Source organism: Rhodnius prolixus, unplaced genomic scaffold (genome assembly GCF_049639745.1).
Source record: "Rhodnius prolixus isolate KJV_2025 unplaced genomic scaffold, Rpr scaffold_5, whole genome shotgun sequence".
NCBI lineage: Eukaryota > Metazoa > Arthropoda > Insecta > Hemiptera > Reduviidae > Rhodnius > Rhodnius prolixus.
Window position 1 is genome coordinate 35,952,144 of NW_027411624.1, and position 19,689 is coordinate 35,971,832.

Below are 19,689 nucleotides of genomic sequence, written 5' to 3' on the forward strand. Positions count from 1 at the left end.
AAGTTGATCAAGTGTACCGTGAATTCTGCTGACATCAATCAGGTTAAGTGTATAAAATAAAACTATTGTACGCTATAAATGTAAACAACCCGAATCAGAAGAATTGAAGATATGATTTGAAGGCTGGATTCAATGTGGGAGAAGTTCTTGTACGACGATCGCAAAATTTTAAGTACTGGATTCCAGAAAATCCTCTCTCATTAACATGGACAGTCACGTGAACTTGATGATGTTTAGGTGCTAGAAGGCTCTCGCCTCCCTCCATCTCCCTTTCTGTGCAAGAATTGTAATTAAAACCCACTTTGTATACCAAATATCTTGAGTGCATACATTGTAGATGTAATTGTTTTCTTATTTATGTACTTACGAGTTCTATGTATATCTATTGATCTAATTCTCATTAAGTTTATTATTTGTAATAATATATAATCGTAATATTTTACTTTTTTCTCTTTTTCTTTTTTTTTTAATACATTATTTATGAATTTAGGATCTACTATCAGTGGTTGGCGGTGCAATTGGTGCAGTGAATATACCAGAAAAATGGTTTCCCGGTTACCTGGATTTATATTTGAATTCCCACAATATAATGCACGTATTGGTCGTCTCAGCTGTATATTGTATGTTCTATTCTGCGACCAGTGATCTGGTTTGGATGGCTCACGGCTCATGTGACCGTTTAATATCGTCACAATATCATCGTGATATCTTAATTAAAAATGAATTATAACGATAAATCTGTTTTATATACATAAACAAAGACAGATAGTTAAAAAAAAGGACCATATTTATATATATATAGTGCATATATATATAATTTTTGATTATTTAAATTTAATTGTATATAATAAATCTTATTTTTTATGTTTATTATGAAAAGAAGACAATTTTTCATCATTTAGTGGACAGTAAGTTTTATCTGCTCGTGTCAAGAGTGCTATAGTTTAGTCTGATTAGAAGTTTTTTCTGATAACGATCTATTGAAATGAGTCTGTTATTAGAATAAAGAAAAAAGTGATTATGAAGTGTAGTTTAACTCTTTCGAACGGGTCTTATTAACAAATAATATAATGCTAGTCTTATTTGGGAATATACAACAGGTCTATATATGAACCAAAGGTTTCGTATCTTGATATCAAAATAATTCCATATAGTTTGTGATTATTATATAAAAATATTTTGTTTTTGTTTCTTAGTATAATTTAGAGGATTTTTATAATTTTGTTTTTAAGATTAAAATTTTAGTTAGTTTAGAAAATAGCGGCATTAAATTTAAAGGACAGAGAGTTCTAGCAATAGGGCTAGTTTTTTTTTCTGCTATCAAATACTTAAAAAATTATTTAAAAAAAGCCAAAATTCAAGGTTTTACTTGTTCACAGAAAATGTCTTTAAACAAGCTTTTTTATTAAACAACGAATTTAAGTAAGAAATAATTTACAATTTTCTTACGTTCCCTTGTTCCGCCAAGCAAAAATTGGAGGGCCCCAGCCTACATTGACATCTTTAATTTAGGTAATAGTTGGGGCTTTAAAGACGTTCTCATTCGCCCTCGTGCTTTTTACAGTTGTTTCAGTTAAGCAAGTGGCCGGCAACTTTTCTTACAAGTGGGTCATTATTGAATTTTTTTCACAAACATTTTTGCTGGTGACCCACGGGACATATGATGCAGACCACTGGTCTAAGCTATTATGAGAGTGTGCTTATTATTTTTATTATTATTGTTTCTTTTCCTATCCCAGATAACCTGGGATATTTAATACCTAATGTACCGTTGTATTTTCGCTTGAAATCTTGGAAGATCTACTTTTTCTTCCTTGACTGCTCTTGTCTACCTCAAAAGCCATCTTTATATCAATTGTGAACCTCCATCGTTAGAATCAATTCTTGCAGTTTCTAACGGAAAGAAGAGCTTTGTTTCACATTGTCAATTTAAAAACAGCTGGCGCTTTTAGATCTGTATCCATGCTGGGCTTACATGAATAAAATATCCAACATTAATAGCTTAATCAGTTCTCTATTTTGAAACACTTAAATCTAAAATTGTTTTTGCTGACACGATACCGATCCTTTTAACTGAGCTGATAGTATCAGTCTTTAATTTAAAAAAACAAAATAAAAATGTTAAAAGTTATAAGATATTGGAGAGTACAAAAGAAATGCGAATATTTTGCTGTCACGTGATGTGGAGAGATGCTAAATAGTTAATCTAAATAGTTTTTCATAACTTTATTTAGCTGTTAGGTTTCATGAAATTAAGAAAAAATAATAATTTACATTCAGACTTGTTCCCTAAGAATGGGAATAGTTAGAAAACTAGATTACATATTCTCTTTTTATTCAGCGTGCAGCTGCCCTTTAGATCTGCTTAAAATTGCTATTAATCACTTAGCTTGATTTAGCTTAGTTTTAAATTTATAAATAAAACAACACATAATAACCTAAATATAGACATAGGTGAAAATGTAGGCGAGTTTTGATCGTAAAACTACTTTGTACGCCAAAAAAGAATTATATTTTAAGGCGTAAGATTTATTTTTAAAGTTATAAGGTATTTTAATTCGGACTATTGTTTTTATTCAATTAAGATATGACTAACTTAATATTTTTATTAATATAATTTTGTTTTATCATTCACTTTGAAATTATTTAATAAACAATGTAAATATAATATGTAAAGATATGTTAGAATAAAGTTTACAATTAAGAGAATCTAATCGCTAAAAAAAAAAATTATGCGTTTTTTAATCGTAACTATTAAATGCTTTGATTGGTGATCTGCATCTGCAGATTACTTTGTCCGGAATCTTAGTTTCAAGCCATGAATGATGTTTTAACTTTTAATGATTAAAAATATCATTAACAAAGTAATATAGTTCGTATTGTTCACACTGAATAGAAATCATCTTTACGAATATCAATAAGCAAGCTATTAACTTTTGTATAGGTAGTTATTATAAAATGTAAACCACGTGCGGCTTTACTGTGATAATTTCGTTCGATATTATATATCCCACATATGCGGCTCTAAAGTAGGTTTGATATTGTTATAATATTTCCTAATAGGCTGCAGCAGAATCATGGGTGCCCTTGAACTTCTTTCGCATCCCTGTCTGACTTTTGTTATTTTCTAGCTGTAATAAAAACATTACATTGCATTAATTGGTCAATAACTGACCTAAGCACAGTAATTTCAGTTTACTGCGGTTGTAACTAAAAACATTTTTTGATGGTAATTAAAAGATAAATAACTGATTTACTTCTATTTAAAGCAAGGACATTTAATAACGTTAGATAAAGCATGTTGTTTTCACACTGTCTATTGTTGTTGTCCAGACAACAGCAGATGAATGCAACCTCGAATACATGTTAAAAAAATCGAATCCCGCTCTACCAGGGATTAATAATCAGCCAAAAACAAAAAAAAACCTTTATCCATTCAACGAGTTGAACTTTCAAGCTGCAAAATGTATACCTCAGAGTTTGGTTTTCCAAACTTAGGGCTTATAAGTCTGTCGAAATGAATAATATATACATAAAAGATTTCGCAAAGAACAAAAATTTGGTAAGAAACCTTCAACTCCAAACCAAAAAGAGCATTTTTCATTCTTTTCTAAATTGGGTGGCTTCTTAGATAGATAAGAGAAAGGTAATTCAAAAGAATGAGCTACTTGTCTTAGGAATTATTTTTTGAGTTAATCGTAATGTTATTTATCCAAGGAGATAGAAATAATGAAATAAGGGAAAACTAGGTGCCGAGAAGATCATTCTCTGTACATTAGAATCTGATAGCACGTCTATCTAGATACAAGAAGATTGGAATAAGAGATGGCGCGAACTTTTACCAGAACAACAAATTGTTGAGATAACCGTGTTTTTCTGTTCGCCCTACGTTTTCTTCTGTTCAGCGACTCTTGGCAAAATAAATAAATATATTATTTACAATTTTATTTGTACTTCTATTTAAGTTCGTTTACGTAGCAAAGGTTTTGTTTAAAAGACATTTTCTGAATTGTATTTAATATTTCTGATTACACTAATTGTTTAACATAATATTAATACAATTAAACATTCTGCATATCATTAGGAAGAAGAAAAAAAGGCTTAGTTGTTATGCAAACCATTTTAAAAAGGGCTGTTGATTAGTACTACTTTCATTATATATATTATTTTACTGGTTGTTCAAAATTGTATTGTTCCAATTCTATGTTGATTTATTATTTAACGTCAACTACCCCAATTGTAATGAACACTTTTTTCTGAGTTAAGTTTTTATTTATGGATATAGATTCATGTTCATAAGGTGGCTTTTTTTTTTGGTATTTATATCAACTCGCCCTTACTGCTGGCACCATCATCTTAGGTGATCGAATTAGCCGCCGAGAAAACGTTAAATGTTCGTGTGAAGGAAATTTTGAGAATACAAGCGGTTGGAAAGTGTTGGGTGTGTAAAGCATTTGGCTGTCAGTTGGCTATTCGTCTCAGGCCAATCGACCGCATAGCGCACAAATTAATCACAATGTAAGAATGAAACGAAATGTAAAACTAATGACAGGCGGATTGTGTCTGTGAATAAGTACATTTTACTGCAAAGAGGAATTAGGAGAATACAAGTGTATGCAGATTGCAGAAGCACTTTGATACAGTTTTATCCCCGCTAGGTTCCCTTGATATTGAAAAATGCTCTTAAAGAAACACAAAATGTGAGTAGCGTAGTATTATTACTTTTTTTAAAAATATAATTGCACAGGGACTTTATGGAAAAGTTATCTGGTAATACTAAGCTAAAACAGTTGTGAAAGGGATGGTGCGTTTTTATGAAAAGTAATAATTTGAGCTAAAGCATTTATAGTGTAAGCACTAGTGTTGCTTAGTTATTATTGTATTTGTTATGGCATGCTAAGCCGAGGTTTTACTAAAACTTTTAGTGACACCTCTGAATGACACACTAATTCAACTAATCTACTGGCCAAACTACAATGGGTTATTAATTTTTGGAAACGATGTGTAAATTTACCATCAAGTTTATTGAAGAAAGCTAAGGAGATTAATCTCAAGGCTAGCTATCGTGACAACATCCTCTTTGAGCAGTACAACAGAATGGCTTGTTCCAGTCTTAAATCTATATTTATGAACTTCGTGTAATTCGTTTCTTTTTTTGCTGTTAAGGCGCCCTACCGAAAATTATGAGTCTATTGCAATTGTGTGATAGAAAAATAAAAATACTAATATTTTTAATAATATTTTGTTGACATATTGTATTAGTGTTAGGAACGATTTTCGTTTTTCTTTTTTTGCCTGACGAATTGAGGATCTCTCAATGGTGTAGTATTGGTGTTGACTTCTTTCTTTTTTTTTCCACTTTATCTATATATCTTGATTGACTGATTGGTACGCTGTGTGTCTAGCAACCCGATCTATTTGGGCAGCACCCTTTGTTTTGCAAATATTTGCATTAAAATGTTTCTCTCTATGTAAAATATTTTTGGGTAGGCCATACCTTGGAGACATAAAGCAAGCTGTGTCGTCATTGTGAGCCCAGAATAAAAATTCAGTCAGGAAAAAATTGTGTCTCTCTTTTGTAGTTTTCCCTAGTTTTGAGTGGAATAATTTTCTTGTTAATTTTATTTTTGTCTTTCTCCTTAAAAAACGGCATGATTACTTTGGCATAAAAGTAATTAGACATTAGGATATATTAAATACATAAATAAACAAATGACCAGTTCAAAAGTAATTTTATTGATAAACTACACGAAAAATTAATTCCTCAGAGGAATGTTGGGTAGAAGGAATGTAGTAACTTAATAAAATGAAATGATACTTAATAAGAAAAATGGATTTCGGAAATCACACTTTTAAATAAATATTAAATGTAATGTTGGTTTTTTTTTTTACATTCCGTCCCATATTACACTCAAAAACAGCCATTAAACCAAAAATGACACTCTTGTTAGTTGTGTCGCTTCCGTTTTTAGAAAAATGAATAATGAAAGAAAAGCAGCTTTCATAAATCTGTTACGAGCCAGTTGGTGGTACAGCTGGAATTCTTTTATTTAGAAAAAAAAAAACAAAAAACTATAGGCTGTGTTTTGTAAATGGTTATTTTAACGGTGATAAAAAATATAAATTAACCCTGTGTGTAAGAGAATAAAAGCACTGACAGATTTTAAAACTAAAGAATGTGTAATCATAAAAATCTTTAGTATTTTAGCACTCAAATAGTAAATTATATATAACCGTATTTAAAAAGAGAAAAATTCTTATAGTAGTCTTTGCGTTTTTATTTAAAAAAGAATTTCAAAACGTTTATACAATTTTATACTTTTTAAAAATGAAAGTAAATTCTTACAAAAAAAAGAAAAGAAAAAAAAGTTGCACCGTTTTCCTGAGCACGTAAGATTTTTCCTAATAAAAGTTATGTATAATCTTAAAATTATATATAAATAGTATTTGTCAGTACTTTGTAATATTATACTTTTTGAAAAGTATGCAATAATATTTTTTAATATTAGATTTGTACTAGAAAAGAAAAAAGTTAATAAAACTTGTGATCTCAATATAATAAATATATTCCAATTTAGTTTTAGATAAAAGTACAATTCATTGCATAGCTGTTTGTAAAAATCTTAGTAAGAATGATATAAAAAATAAATTAAAACATTTTTTGTCTTTCTCATTTTTTATATAATACATCGTAGTCATATGTATATTAATTGTATCACTGGTGAAATATATTCTAAAAAATTGTAAGTACATACAAAAAAAATACATCTTATTCCCTATTTCCACCCTGACCTAAAACTCGAACTATAAAAGTGTTTTTCATTTTAAAATGTACCTTAGATGTATTTTTTTTTTTTTCACTTAAGGTAAAAAAAAAATTAATAACACTAAAAACTAGGTATTTTATTTTCTCAATTTTGAGTCTGTAAAGAACTTTATTTTTTTAATATCTACGTTAAATCTTAAACCCAATTTAAGAGGATATTCCTTGAAGTATGACCAGCATTTTCTATCCGTTAATTTTGTTGATTATAAACTATTTGTTCAAGGAACCAAATCATCAAGAAGCCTTTTAAGCGTCTTCGTACAGTTTTTGAGCAGAAACATTTTAAGTAAGCCATAAAATTATTGAATGGCGACTATCGGTAATAGATCTTAGTGGGAAGGTCCCCCATTCCTCTAAACCTTGTGAAACCAAGCTGCTTTGGGCTTACTTTCGTTCATCTTTACAATAATAACAAAAACTTCTTACTGGTCATAATTAAAGGTTTATCTGACTTAATTGTTTCTATCATTACAAATTTCATTCAATTTTATCCTAAATGTAAAAGTTTAATTAATTGCTATAGAAATGTTTATAAGGGTTGGAAGTAGCAGGACTTGAAGGTTTTTATTGTTCATATTTTAAAAATAATATAAATGCATTTCATAATAAAATGAATAAAAAAAAAACCTAATATATCATAATTAAAAAAAAACTATCTCTTGTTTATTTTATTTTTAACTAAAGTGCTTTTACTTTATTTTAAAGTAGTTAACCAATGAATAAGGTTTGAAAAAACAAAAATGGTTACCAAATATGGTGTAAATATTTGTGTACATAATCTTAAAAAAAAGTTCGTAGAATGTACATATTGCAGATTGTAAACAAATTAAAAAAAAAAAAATGTATATAAATTTTCTAAACATATGGTAAAAAATTTGGTGAGAGGAAGGGATCCAATTATTGGGATAAAGCAATAAGAAATGTGTATTTTTTTCATTCAGGTTTTAATGGATTTTTGAATTCCAAATTCTGTATTTATTTATTTTTCATTCTAAAGTATACAAACAAAAATTAGTCTTACTAAATATAATTTACAATAGATACGAATGCAGTAGAATGCCAACTGATACATCATTTCCAAACAATTAATGCTTCTTAAATAATTAGTATTTCCTATTTTGAAAAGATGGAAAGAAATATGCATGCTTTTACCATTTAATAGAAAATGTAAGAATTTCCGAACGTTCTCATTTAAATACCAAGTGCATCCTATTTGCTTCCAGACTACAGATTCTTGTCACTTAGGAATTTTTGCAAACAATGGTTTCTTTATTATATTAAACTCAGATACAAAAATGAAACTATTTTGGAGGTACTTAAAATGAAAGCGATTGGGGCAAAGAACTTCTTGAAAATGTATTAAGCATTAATTGCCAAACATCTGTGTATGCCATCCATTTTAAAACATTTGGCGATTGTGCATTAAAAAGTAGTTTAAATTACCTACGCTTAATAAATTCAGATTTTATTATTTAAATTCAAAAGTAAAAAAATAAAGGTTGAAAAAAACAAAATGTTGCTCATACTGCTGCAGATTTTGTTACTGAAGAGAGCGTAGATTAGTAAAGCTAAATCCACTCGACTCAAAAGAGCTACTAGCGGCTCTGTGTCTGTGTTTTTCATAGAATGTAGTTGGTATGTCATTAAGTGTGCAATAAATGATTGTGATAATGTATTATCACCTGTTCGCCTATGGGTGCAAAGCCCAACAATATATCAATATCAACCCACCAGTTACGAAAACCATTTCTGATTAATCATGTTGGCTACCCTTAATCAGTATTCTTTAACCGACAGAGAGTAATTCAGGTCTTATAATTTCTCAGCTCGAGCACTAATTGCATGCTAAGAACGAAGAAACATCCGCAAAGAGAAGATGGATGACCCAATTTTTGAATACTAATTATTTTTATCTTACCTGATAGTAGGCCTAACAAATTTTGATAAAACATTTTTCAGGTAAAACACTATTTTCTTAATAAAATAACAGTTATCTTATATAGGAATCAGATTTTTGTCGTAATCTGCGAATATAGAAGATCAACTCGTTGATCTCCTATACCTAGGTTTTTGCCTGATGATAACATACAAAAAATCACAAAAACAAATGAATTGCCCGGATAGATTAAACATATAATAGTAGTAAGAGAAGAGTATATGTTTATAGTATCATTACTTGAACCAATAAATAATTTACTTCTGTTTTAAGGTGATCAAATAAATTATGTAGAAATTGAATTATAATTATTAGAATGTGTAGTCATTATATTTATCTTTGGAATTTATTCTCCAACTAGTCTTGCATTCCTAGTTATAGGGGTTCTGTTCTTACGCTCAACCCTCTGCGGCAGTTGACTATGGTCGTTTAATCTCTCAAGGAGATACCTTCTAGTTGTCTATTTTTACCACCCAACAGTCTTAAAATGATGATCTTCATCGTTGCCCTAACTACTTCTTTTAAATAAAATGGCATTATACTGTATTTAAAAATCAAGATTTTACTTTACTAATAAAATATCTCTATAATCCACACCAAATTAAAAATGCATTGACAATAAATCCAACATTATAATGTTGCTTCTATCAAAATTATAAGTATATACTCTATATGTAATCTAAAGCAAATTATTTACGAATTAAATCATAACCTTTTAATGTAAAAGTGCATCCATTACATTAAATATATCATAATTTTAAGGAAAAAAAAGAGAATTTGGTATGGAGAATTTGAACAATTATTTGTAGTATGTACATCCTAGGATTATACTTGAAACTTAGTTTTGTTTTTGCATTTTTTAACTTTAAGAAAGTCTTTAAGAAATTAAGTCTTTTTAATCCGCCAAAAGGAACTGTTTTGCTTGTTTAAAAAATATAATAATTTGCTGCCTTAACTAACAAAGCCTTATAAAGTAATATTTGCTGTTTACTGTTTTTAAAGGGAACAATGCCAATTTTTCAACGAAAATGTACCAAAATATCTTGTAGCATACATAATTTGGAAATTGTAATTAAAACTAAACTGTTTTTACCTTCTTTACGGACAAAATATTTAACAAAGAATACTTGGTCTTATTAACTTATTTTTTCTTGGATCAACGGTGTCCATATACAAGTTTAATGAAATGTAATTATCTAAGAAATCGCTTAGGTTTTCACGGAACCTCTGATTTACCTATGTATAATGTTTTCGAGTTATTTCTGTGGAATTTTTTGAGTCCCAAACCAGCAGTAATTGATATCATTTTTTGGTAGTTATTATTGTGGATTTGTAAGACGCAAAAAATTGACTCCAGGCCAATAAAAAAAAAAAATTTGTAGGAGGATCCTAAGTATTTTTTTGTTTTTTTATTAAGAGGTTTGGTAGACGTGCTGACTCTAGGTACGCATGAGCGGACAGCCAGAAAAGGTGGTAATACGTCCTGAGTGTTTCTATTTCGGTTTTTATTCTATTTCTCTCTGTTGCTCTCATTAAACTTAGTACTTTACATTTCATGTAGCTGGTTTCACTGCCGAATTTTCGAAAGATGCTCGATATAAAGAATCAGATAAAAGTTTAAATGGAAAAACTTCGTTCTGCTAAGATTTTAATTACTAATCAATTTGTTATTACCAACTGGTAAGTATATTTCTTTACAATTCACCGTCATCAATAAATTTGCCTGGAAGAATGAGAATTAGTAGTGGAAGATATGAGCTCATTCAAAATATCCCAATAATTACCGGTATTTTCTTTTAAGAGAATGCCTTTAAAGTTGTTGCTTAACCGTGAATATCGTGCGGAATTCAGTTGGGAAAACCGTTGGTCTAGTCTTAAAAATAAAACTCATTTTTGCAATTTCTGTCTTGAATATTGATCAAATATTTACCTTAGGGAAGGGATTAGCTATGAGGTTAGCATACTGGACTCCCACGCGGAGGTCCCGGGTTCGAATCCAGCAGCTGACCCTTAGATTTTCTCTAGGAGCTTCTTACAGCTCACTGTCCGGTGATGGACAGTGTTGTCTGTAACGAGAGAACACTGTCCGGAGGCCGGCAGTGCACTGGAAAAAGCTCCGGGCGCTAATGACCTCAGCTGTTGATGCGCCAAAAAAAAAAAAATATTTACCTTATCCTTTTTTTTAACGTTATTAAAAAATAATGTCAAATAGGTTGTTTAGTAAAAATTACTTATATTTAGATTAAGCTTTTGTACCAATTGAAGCTGATATCACAAAAATACTCTACAAAATGTACATATTTAATCATTATTTTAAAGAAAAAAACTGCATAAGAAAAATATAAATTTCAGAAAGTTATTGGGCCTTGTCATTTGTAACAAAATATTGGCTGGAATATATTCTTATTAATACAAAGAGGATTTTCCATATATTGTGTGCATTAATTATTGATATTAATGTTTATACGTATGGTTTAAAGGACATACATTTTCCTCAGTTTCATTTAAAGGACCTTCCATTGTAGCTTGTAGATACTGAGCAAATCATCCAAATTATATAATGAGTGAGATTTTATTTACTTATCTATTCTATGATGCTATTGGTCCACATTGGATCTTGGGTTACTTCGTTTGTCTTATTCTCCCACATCTCTCATCCAGGCGGGCCAAATCATTTACAGCTTGGAGCCGCCATCAGATCTACGGTGTTTCCCGAGTCCTCCGTCCGCCTGTCTTGGGCCTCCTTCTACGTCCGTTCGTTGGATATGTTCCAGATATCAAAACCTTTGACGATGGTTGTTTTCAAATCCTTTTCTTAGTGGAAGTTCTGAGCTATCTATTTTCTCTGGCCAGGTACTTGCTATTCTTCACAAATGGGTTTAATGGGCGAGGAAAAACTTAAGATTCTCAGTGTTTCTAGTATAGAGTTGAACGATTGATGAGAGAGTTAACATTTCAGCCACCGAACATAATCAGTTCTAATAACACACGTTTCTCACGTTACTAATTTAATCCACGGCTGAATATGCAAAAAAAATACGGACATCCAGCTATCGAAGCAATTAAATTCTTTACCACTGGCAAGAAAACTCGTTTAAGAGACATGGCCACTTAAACAGCCATCGTTCTGTATATGGGATGTTATTCCTTTTTAAGGACGACTTTTTTATATTTTTCTTTTTAAAGATTCAAACTGAGATACAGTATTTTGTTTTCCACCCATCATCATATTGAGTAATTGCCAATAATTCTTGTCATCTCCTTAAAAATTGAATTTTCCGTTTTAAATTTTATTTTTTATAAAGTACTTTTTATGGAACCCTAATAAATTATGAGTTAAAGAAGAAATAAGTTGCAAGAAGTTATCAAAAGTTAATAACAGTGGTAGGTTAAGTAATGGAAATTCGAATTATCTTTTACTAAATAAAGAATAGATTAAGCAGGAACCCACTACATTTATATTATATAAAAAAAAATGGATTTCTTAAACATATTTATAAAAGAAAATAAGTTTAAAATGTGGTGTTACTTTAGAAAATCCAATCCTGTTACTTACGTTAAATTACTGACTTAAAGAAAGTTATAGCATCTTGTCTTTATTTTCGTTCTTTAATATCTGGATTAATATAAAAGTAATTATTTATTTGAAACATATTTAATCCAGAAAATGGCTATAATGAAAAATACATTCAGATATGCATATAATAATCCTCGTAAGATTTTTCAAAATCTAAAGATTTCTGAACTAATATAATCTTTTTTACTTTATTAAATATGTACTTAATAATAATTGTTCGTAATAACTGTATACCTTAAATTGCATTATCTTATATCAATTTTCATCCAGCAGTACAAGTATGAAGCATTTATAAAATTGATACGAATAATTTTATTGTAACTGAAAAGTAATTAGTGCTCTGTACGCTGTGATCAGTGATATTTGTTATAATCTTATATATGATAAACGAATAATCAAAATAATAATATGATAAAATCTTTGACTTATTCACTCACTATAGGGGCTTATACTATTAAATAATTTTCACTTTTATTTTATTTTTCACTTGGTACTCACCATTTCAGAAATCGTTAAATTGTTTGAAAACCAGATCATATTGTAAACAATATATTTGTCCTATTTGTCTGATTCTCATACGAAAGTAGGAAAAGAATTTTATATTTCCCTTTACGATTTACGACTGATCAGTAAAATTTAGTAGCAAATCCAGCAATAAATAATGTAGTAAATGCTATTTATACATATTATACATAAAATTAGATGTAGATTGTGGCCTTTTGTATTTAAATAAACAAAATATTCTCTTGTCCAATTGAAGAGGTTGTCCACTAAAATTTTGTATTATTTATAAAAACAAGAAAATAGTAGTTTTCTTAATTTGTATTAATTCATTTCTTTTAGCACTCTTATAGCACTCTTGTTACCATCACAAAATGATCTGCTATAATAAAGTAAACCATTATTTGAAGACTTATTGGAAGTTTTATATTTTTTAAAATGATATACATCTTCCTATCACTGTCATCCGGAACTTCTGATGCATGTGAGTAATTCAGAGATAAATGTTTTTCTTCCTACCTTGTAGCAGTCCCATTGAGCAATCTCCATTTACCTCTGTTTTTTACGGCAATTCCTGTTTTGTTTTTTTTCTCCAATCTAGGGCTCACTTAGTGACACCATTTTCGTAGGCTGCTCAAGATATTTCTCTCTGGCCCTTTCAAGTGAAGACCTGTTAACTTCATTCATTCTATTGGCTATGATGTGAATTGTGACCGAACCATCTCAGTTGATTTTCCTTGCCATTTCTTGAGCTAGTTTCACGTCGTGTTGGCTTCATCTAAGTATTATCGCTCTCATCCCTCGGAGAGGTACCATGCCCCTTTTCCAACTTCTGGATGCAACTTTTTATCTTTTATTTGTGAGTTTGTAATCGTATAAGTCCGGTTCTTCATTTAACAATCACGTATTTATCTTTTGTTGAGGAATTCTTGCGGCTTTCATTTAAGATTCGCTTTTTGCAGAAAGTTATGATTCACCGAAATTTGTATTAGGTAAATACCAAAGAAAAGACTAGGGCTTTGACCAACTCACATTAAAATAAAGAATTGAGTAGTTAGTAATTAAAATTATTCTTTAGTTTATGCTCTAAAGCTGAGTTTATGGGACTGAGACTTCTCTTCCTTGTGAACTTCTTTTATTCGTTGGTTTCGTTTTCTAATTAACTCATCTTGCCTTATTGGTGGTACTGTAGTAAAGAACATGAAGTGACTTAAACGGCAAAAATACCTATTGATGTGTGCTTAAAGACTGATTTAATCACGGCTCCTCTTCTTGCTAATGTTTAAATCGTCATTAAGTAATTCACGGAGTAATTGTTTTATTTAGTTAGTTTTCCTTCAAGTATAAGACCTATTGACCTGTTGTTTTTTGACATTGAAGGCAACATATTCATCAAGGAAAGTAATTAACGATTCATTAAATTTCAGGAAACTAGACGACAATTAGAAATAATTGATGAAGTTATAAGGAAATAAAATGTATTTTAAAACGTATAAAAAGTGGAAAAGTAGATTTTTGGTTTTTAGTCTTTACTGTATAATGTTAGTGATAATGATGGAAGATTAGGTATTACATTTTTATTCTTGGAAGTAGATTTTTAAAAAATGACGCTTTTACAAACTGCCGTAGGTGTAAAGGATTTTAAAATGGAGGAATTTAAGTATGTTTTGTTTTCTATTTAATTATTACATTCTAGAATTTAAACATATAATCTAGATTAGACGATTCTTGATTATATATTATTAAAGTCAAAGTCTTTTTATTTATGTTTATAAAATTATGAAAGCAGATTTAAGATTTTAAACTCTCTTTATTAATAAAAGAAAATGGGTATATTATTTACTTGTACAGTTATTGTTTGGGGAAGGATACAGCAAAGAATTTAATCACGCGAAGCGAATGCTGTTCTTTGATGGTTCCAGACTGAAGCACAGGAGGTCTGTCTGGAGCTAGACTTAGTCATGAGATTTGAATAAAAGAGATATTTGTGGCTTAGCAGGGTGTTTATAAAGAGCTGAGCATGTTTGCGGATATGCTGGCTGCGCTCAAAGCCATCGCGGAGCTCTAAATTGAGATATTTTTGGACAAGGGTCAGTAGCCTTGTTGAAAGGATTGACTTGAGAAGAGCTTTTGGATCGTAAAGTAAAGGACTAAAAGTAGACGCCCGACGAGTTAGATGTGCGATCCTCGACTATGTTTTCTGGTCCAAGGCCGGCGGATATCATAAAGAAACATTGTTGTGACAAGTAGCTTAAGAGTAGTAGTATTTCGAAGAGCCGAAAATTAGGAGAGGCGCTGAAAGGAAACGGGAGGGTCATTAGGGTGATATTATTTTAAAAGGGCTAAACTGGATGATACAAATGGGAGAAGTTGAGGTTTTGATTGCTGACTTGGCAGCAGTCATTTACAAGATGGGATTGAGTGTCAGAATTCTGATGACTTCATTAGAGAAACTGTGTTCCTATTCTAGATTTCGCCAATCTAAGGCATAGATAAATCAGAATATTCTGTAAAAAGAAATTGTCGGAGGGATGAGAGCCACTTAGGGCTCAAAACCTGCGCCACTGAACCCCGCTATAAAAACGCAATAACACTAATTTTGATGTTAGCAGATCGGAATCACCGAACGGGCAAGCAGGTCAAAATAATTCAAACGACAAATTCCAAGCTAAGGTTATGTGGCCAAATGTGTTCTTTTTTATTTTTCTACATATTTTTGGCACTTATGGAGTTTTCAAAATATTTTTGTTCCAAATGAAATTTCTCACATGTATTTACAGTGAGTATTACAAATTTAATATAGATTCTTATTGGTGAAGTATCTCCTTAGACTGAATTCATTTTTCTGAATATTGCGCTAATTTTCTCACATGAATGAACAAACAGAATAAGAATAAACAGTTTTTGATTTCAGTAAGTTTATTATGTTTTATGTTATTAGCAATTTTAATATCATACATAGTTGGTATTTCTCTGACCGTGGGTGCGCATAGACTGTGGTCTCATAGAAGTTTTAAAGTAACACTCCCATTAAAAATTGCATTGTTGGTCGTCCAGACATCTGCTGGACAGGTAATAAATAATAAATAAATTTATTATTTGAAGTTGATTCCTTTGGTTTTATAGTTCGCTGTCTTTTAACTTACCTCTTACTTCTATTAAACTTTCAGAACTGTGTATGGATCTGGGCAAGAGATCACAGACTCCACCATAAATATAGTGACACGGATGCTGATCCTCATAATTCAAGGAGAGGATTCTTTTTTTGCCACATGGGCTGGCTTTTAGTGAAGAAACATCCAGAAGTAATTAGTAAAGGAAAGACTATTGATATGACAGATCTTACCGCAGATCCTTGGATAATGTTCCAGAAGAGGTATTACACTGTTAATTGGTGCTTAAAAGAAAACAAACAAACAATCGTCCAAATGAAGCCAACACCATAATGAATTAATTGTAAACGATTGTATAAAAATCATTTGAATTAATGAAGTAAAAATTTTTACAGACACTATTTAAAATTATACTTTATTTTTGGATTTCTGCTGCCAACTGTAGTACCTTTATTTTGGCAAGAGACATTAACTAATGCTTTTCTAGCCTATTTGGCAAGATATGTAAGTTCTTTGAATGCCACCTGGTGCGTGAACAGTGTGGCTCATTTCTTTGGAACTAAACCATTCTCAAAGCAAGTATTTTTTTTTTTATTACAATCTGTATAAATTAGTATAGTATTTCGGAACTGTTTTATTTAATTTAAGAAATGAATAAATCTTAATTTATTATAGAGATATTCCACCTGTTGAATCGACCTTTACATCATTCTTTACTTCAGGAGAAGGTTGGCATAATTACCATCATACATTTCCTTGGGATTACAAAGCTGCAGAATTTGGTGCACCATTAAATGGGAGCACCACATTTATTGATTGGTGTGCACGTCATGGACTGGCATATGATCTAAAATTCGCTACACCAGAAATGGTTGCCCATAGGATTGCCACAAGAGGCGATGGCAGTCATCCATCAGTGATTAATAAAATAGAAAAGACTAAATGATATTAAAATAATCCATATTCAATTGTTGAAATTAAGAAATCTGCCTTGAAGCGTTAATTAGCTAAATAAGAGATTCATCTTTTACATTCAAATAGCAGGATTTTTCTAAATATGATAATTTTAAATGTCGAAGAAGGATTGAAAGAAAAAGATATACCTGAAGCTTATACATTGTAAGTAATATCTTGTAAAACTAAAGTAATCGCCTATTTTTCCAGGCGGGGCTTTATGACCAATTAACATCTTGTTTTATTTTTAGTTTCAAGTTTAATAATAATTCTTTAACTCTGTTTATGTAATATTTTATGTGGACATTTATGCGGATGTAACCACTAACCTGTTTGTAAATAAATTTAAATCCAATTATTACTGCCCGAGCTTATATGATTCTCAGCCTTTCCAACATCAAGAAATATTAACTTATCAATCCTTCAAGGAATTATAAACCATAAGTTATTAGGAACTGAGATAAAAATCGATTTCGTTTTAAAAATATTTCTTCAAATAATGCGTAGTAAGATCTGTTAATACTTTATATGTGCACAAGCCTTATTTATATATAAGAATTCTGTTGCTCTGCTGTGAATTTTTCACTTGTTGTGGGAGATGCCAGACTTCTTAATCTTCCGCTCTTTTCCGCCACTGCCTAATCCATATCCTGCAACTTCACTATATTGGTATTTCTCGAAGTTTCCACTCACACTCGTACGTTCTCTGGGCTCACTTGGTTCTTGTATTCTATATAAATCGCCTCGCAATTGAAACACGATGTGAATGTTACATTTCCACTTTACCTGTATTTTACAGGTTTTTCACTTTTTTCCCATCTCCCTGACATCCGTAGGAATGATCTTCTACGCTCCTACGATGCAGACATATTAAACTGTTAGATTCCTTTTAAAAATAGAACTTTTGATTTTTGTATCTGCGCCTTGAGAAAGGTTATTTTTTTTTTTTTTTTTGGGCGCATCAACATCTGAGGTTATTAGCGCCCGGAGCTTTTTCCAGTGCACTGCCGGCCTCCGGACAGTGTTCTCTCGTTACAGACAACACTGTCCATCACCGGACAGTGAGCTGTAAGAAGCTCCTAGGAAGAGAAAATCTAAGGGTCAGCTGCTGGATTCGAACCCGGGACCTCCGCGTGGGAGTCCAGTATGCTAACCTCATAGCTAATCCCTTCCCTGAAAGGTTGTTATTGTTTCGAATAATAGGTGAATTGCAGATATGTACTTGAAATATTTAGATGTTTAAGATTTCCAGTCCAATTTCTATAATATTTTGCGAACCTGGGCAGTCTTCGATCGTCTTATACGTCAAGACCCACGATGTGTTTGTTCGTTTACTCATCATTGAAACCAGTGGTGTCCTAGTAAAAATACTAAAATAACACCAAAGAAATAAGTTTAAAAAAAAATTATTTCGAGCATTTTATATACTGAAAGGTAAAATGTACATATCGCCTAACAGAGTTTCACACCTCGTAGGTGCTGAACTTATAAAACAGAATAGGATCAAATTCTATAAAATAGATCTTTATTAGATAATGAAGATGCTGGTCAAGAAAGAATAATAATCATTTTTTAATATTGAACAATAAAAAAGACTGCAAGAGGTGGAATTAGTGCAATATTTAGTTTAAAAAAAATAAATTCCCCTATAAGATTGGCATCTTTCCTTCTCTTTTCAGAAATACTATGTTATTGATATTAATTTTTTTCGAATAAATTTAACAATAAGGATCATAACTAATGTTATTGTGTCGGTATAGCTAATTATGTAAAATAAATACATTTTTAAATAAAATATAATTAAAAATATTTAATTATGTAGTAAAAAATGATACAATTTTTTATAATTACAAAAAGTGCCACCAGGTAACAGCACCTGCTGGGTAAGATATAAATTTTTATTATAATTAGACACTTGTAGTTAGAAAAAGGACCGCCAGATGCCAAAACATGCTGGCAATTAACTTTTAAGTTGATTTAGTTAAATGAGTGAGAATAAATGGATTCACATGAGGCTGATACTGTAGTTTGGGAGGACCTCGGACGCTTCTGAATACTGCTTAATCCACTTTCACTTATTTTTTTCACAGTGAGCTATTATAGTCGACTATTCATGAAAATTAGTGCTAACGTAACAAGATAAAAGCTAGGAGCGAGGAGGATTCTAACCCTATATCCTCGCGAAGGAATCCAATCCTACACTACTCAGCTAATCTGTTTTCTTTATATATTTATTGTAGCTTAAAGTATATCTTACTTTCATTCCAACACGTCTTCTGTAAAAATCTGCATTTAAGGGAATTGAAAGGTGGGTATCCAACATAAGAATTATTTCTACTTTTTTCAAGGTTCTAGCAACTGTGGAATTTGTGAATTTTGTATATTTGTATACATAATTTAGTAAATTGTACTCCAAAAAGGAGCAGATTCCATTACACCTGATTTACTCAATTAATATTCCTTTCCATGTGGAAAATTGTTCTACTGTTATTGTAATCTCAGATCGGCTAAACACAAATCTGTTTGATTTGTTATTGCTATTTAAAAAGCTACTTTCATAACTTTTTTTAAACATTAAATTTTTAACAAAATAATTTGGAAAGTAACTTAATTTGTAGATCTCAATATTTAGTTTTTATCAAATTCAATTAAGTTTTTTTAAATATTAAAGATCGTTCAATAATCTGCTTAACGCTATCTTTAACTGAATTAATTAAGATCTTTGCAATTCAATGAGGGAAAACAATAATTAATAATTTTTAAAATCATTTTCATTCTGCAG

The 19,689-nt window shown here is 30.6% G+C and overlaps 2 protein-coding genes and 1 long non-coding RNA gene across 6 annotated transcripts in view; 2 read left to right on the forward strand and 1 right to left on the reverse strand.

Annotated features, from left to right (window-relative positions):
* Nucleotides 1-13,255, forward strand: part of LOC141457673 (progestin and adipoQ receptor family member 4) — a 37,136-nt gene extending 23,881 nt beyond the window's left edge. Inside the window, exon 5 of the mRNA XM_074134886.1 lies at nucleotides 491-13,255. Within this exon, the coding sequence (XP_073990987.1) occupies nucleotides 491-730 (240 nt within the window). The 3' untranslated portion in view covers nucleotides 731-13,255. The remainder of the gene's footprint in view (nucleotides 1-490) is intronic.
* A 147-nt stretch (nucleotides 13,256-13,402) lies between these two features.
* Nucleotides 13,403-17,268, forward strand: LOC141457672 (acyl-CoA Delta-9 desaturase-like). 2 transcript variants are annotated; one of them, XM_074134884.1, is made up of 6 exons: nucleotides 13,403-14,500; nucleotides 15,450-15,619; nucleotides 15,782-15,912; nucleotides 16,011-16,216; nucleotides 16,349-16,528; nucleotides 16,629-17,268. In XM_074134884.1, exons 1-6 carry the CDS (start codon nucleotides 14,445-14,447, stop codon nucleotides 16,897-16,899), a joined length of 1,014 nt encoding a protein of 337 aa, XP_073990985.1. In that variant the 5' UTR covers nucleotides 13,403-14,444; the 3' UTR covers nucleotides 16,900-17,268. The 2 variants fall into 2 exon arrangements, with proteins under 2 accessions (XP_073990985.1, XP_073990986.1); XM_074134885.1 differs by having other exon boundaries at nucleotides 15,453-15,619.
* On the reverse strand, nucleotides 15,769-19,358 carry LOC141457683 (uncharacterized). 3 transcript variants are annotated; one of them, XR_012460449.1, is made up of 5 exons: nucleotides 19,165-19,358; nucleotides 18,130-18,277; nucleotides 17,237-17,761; nucleotides 15,987-16,237; nucleotides 15,769-15,904 (listed from the first exon to the last, which is right to left on the reverse strand). It is a non-coding gene; the product is annotated as an uncharacterized lncRNA (long non-coding RNA). The 3 variants fall into 3 exon arrangements; XR_012460450.1 differs by lacking the exons at nucleotides 15,769-15,904; nucleotides 15,987-16,237 and having other exon boundaries at nucleotides 17,206-17,761; nucleotides 18,130-18,265; XR_012460448.1 differs by lacking the exons at nucleotides 15,769-15,904; nucleotides 15,987-16,237 and having other exon boundaries at nucleotides 17,206-17,761.
* Between the last annotated feature and the right edge of the window lie 331 nt (nucleotides 19,359-19,689).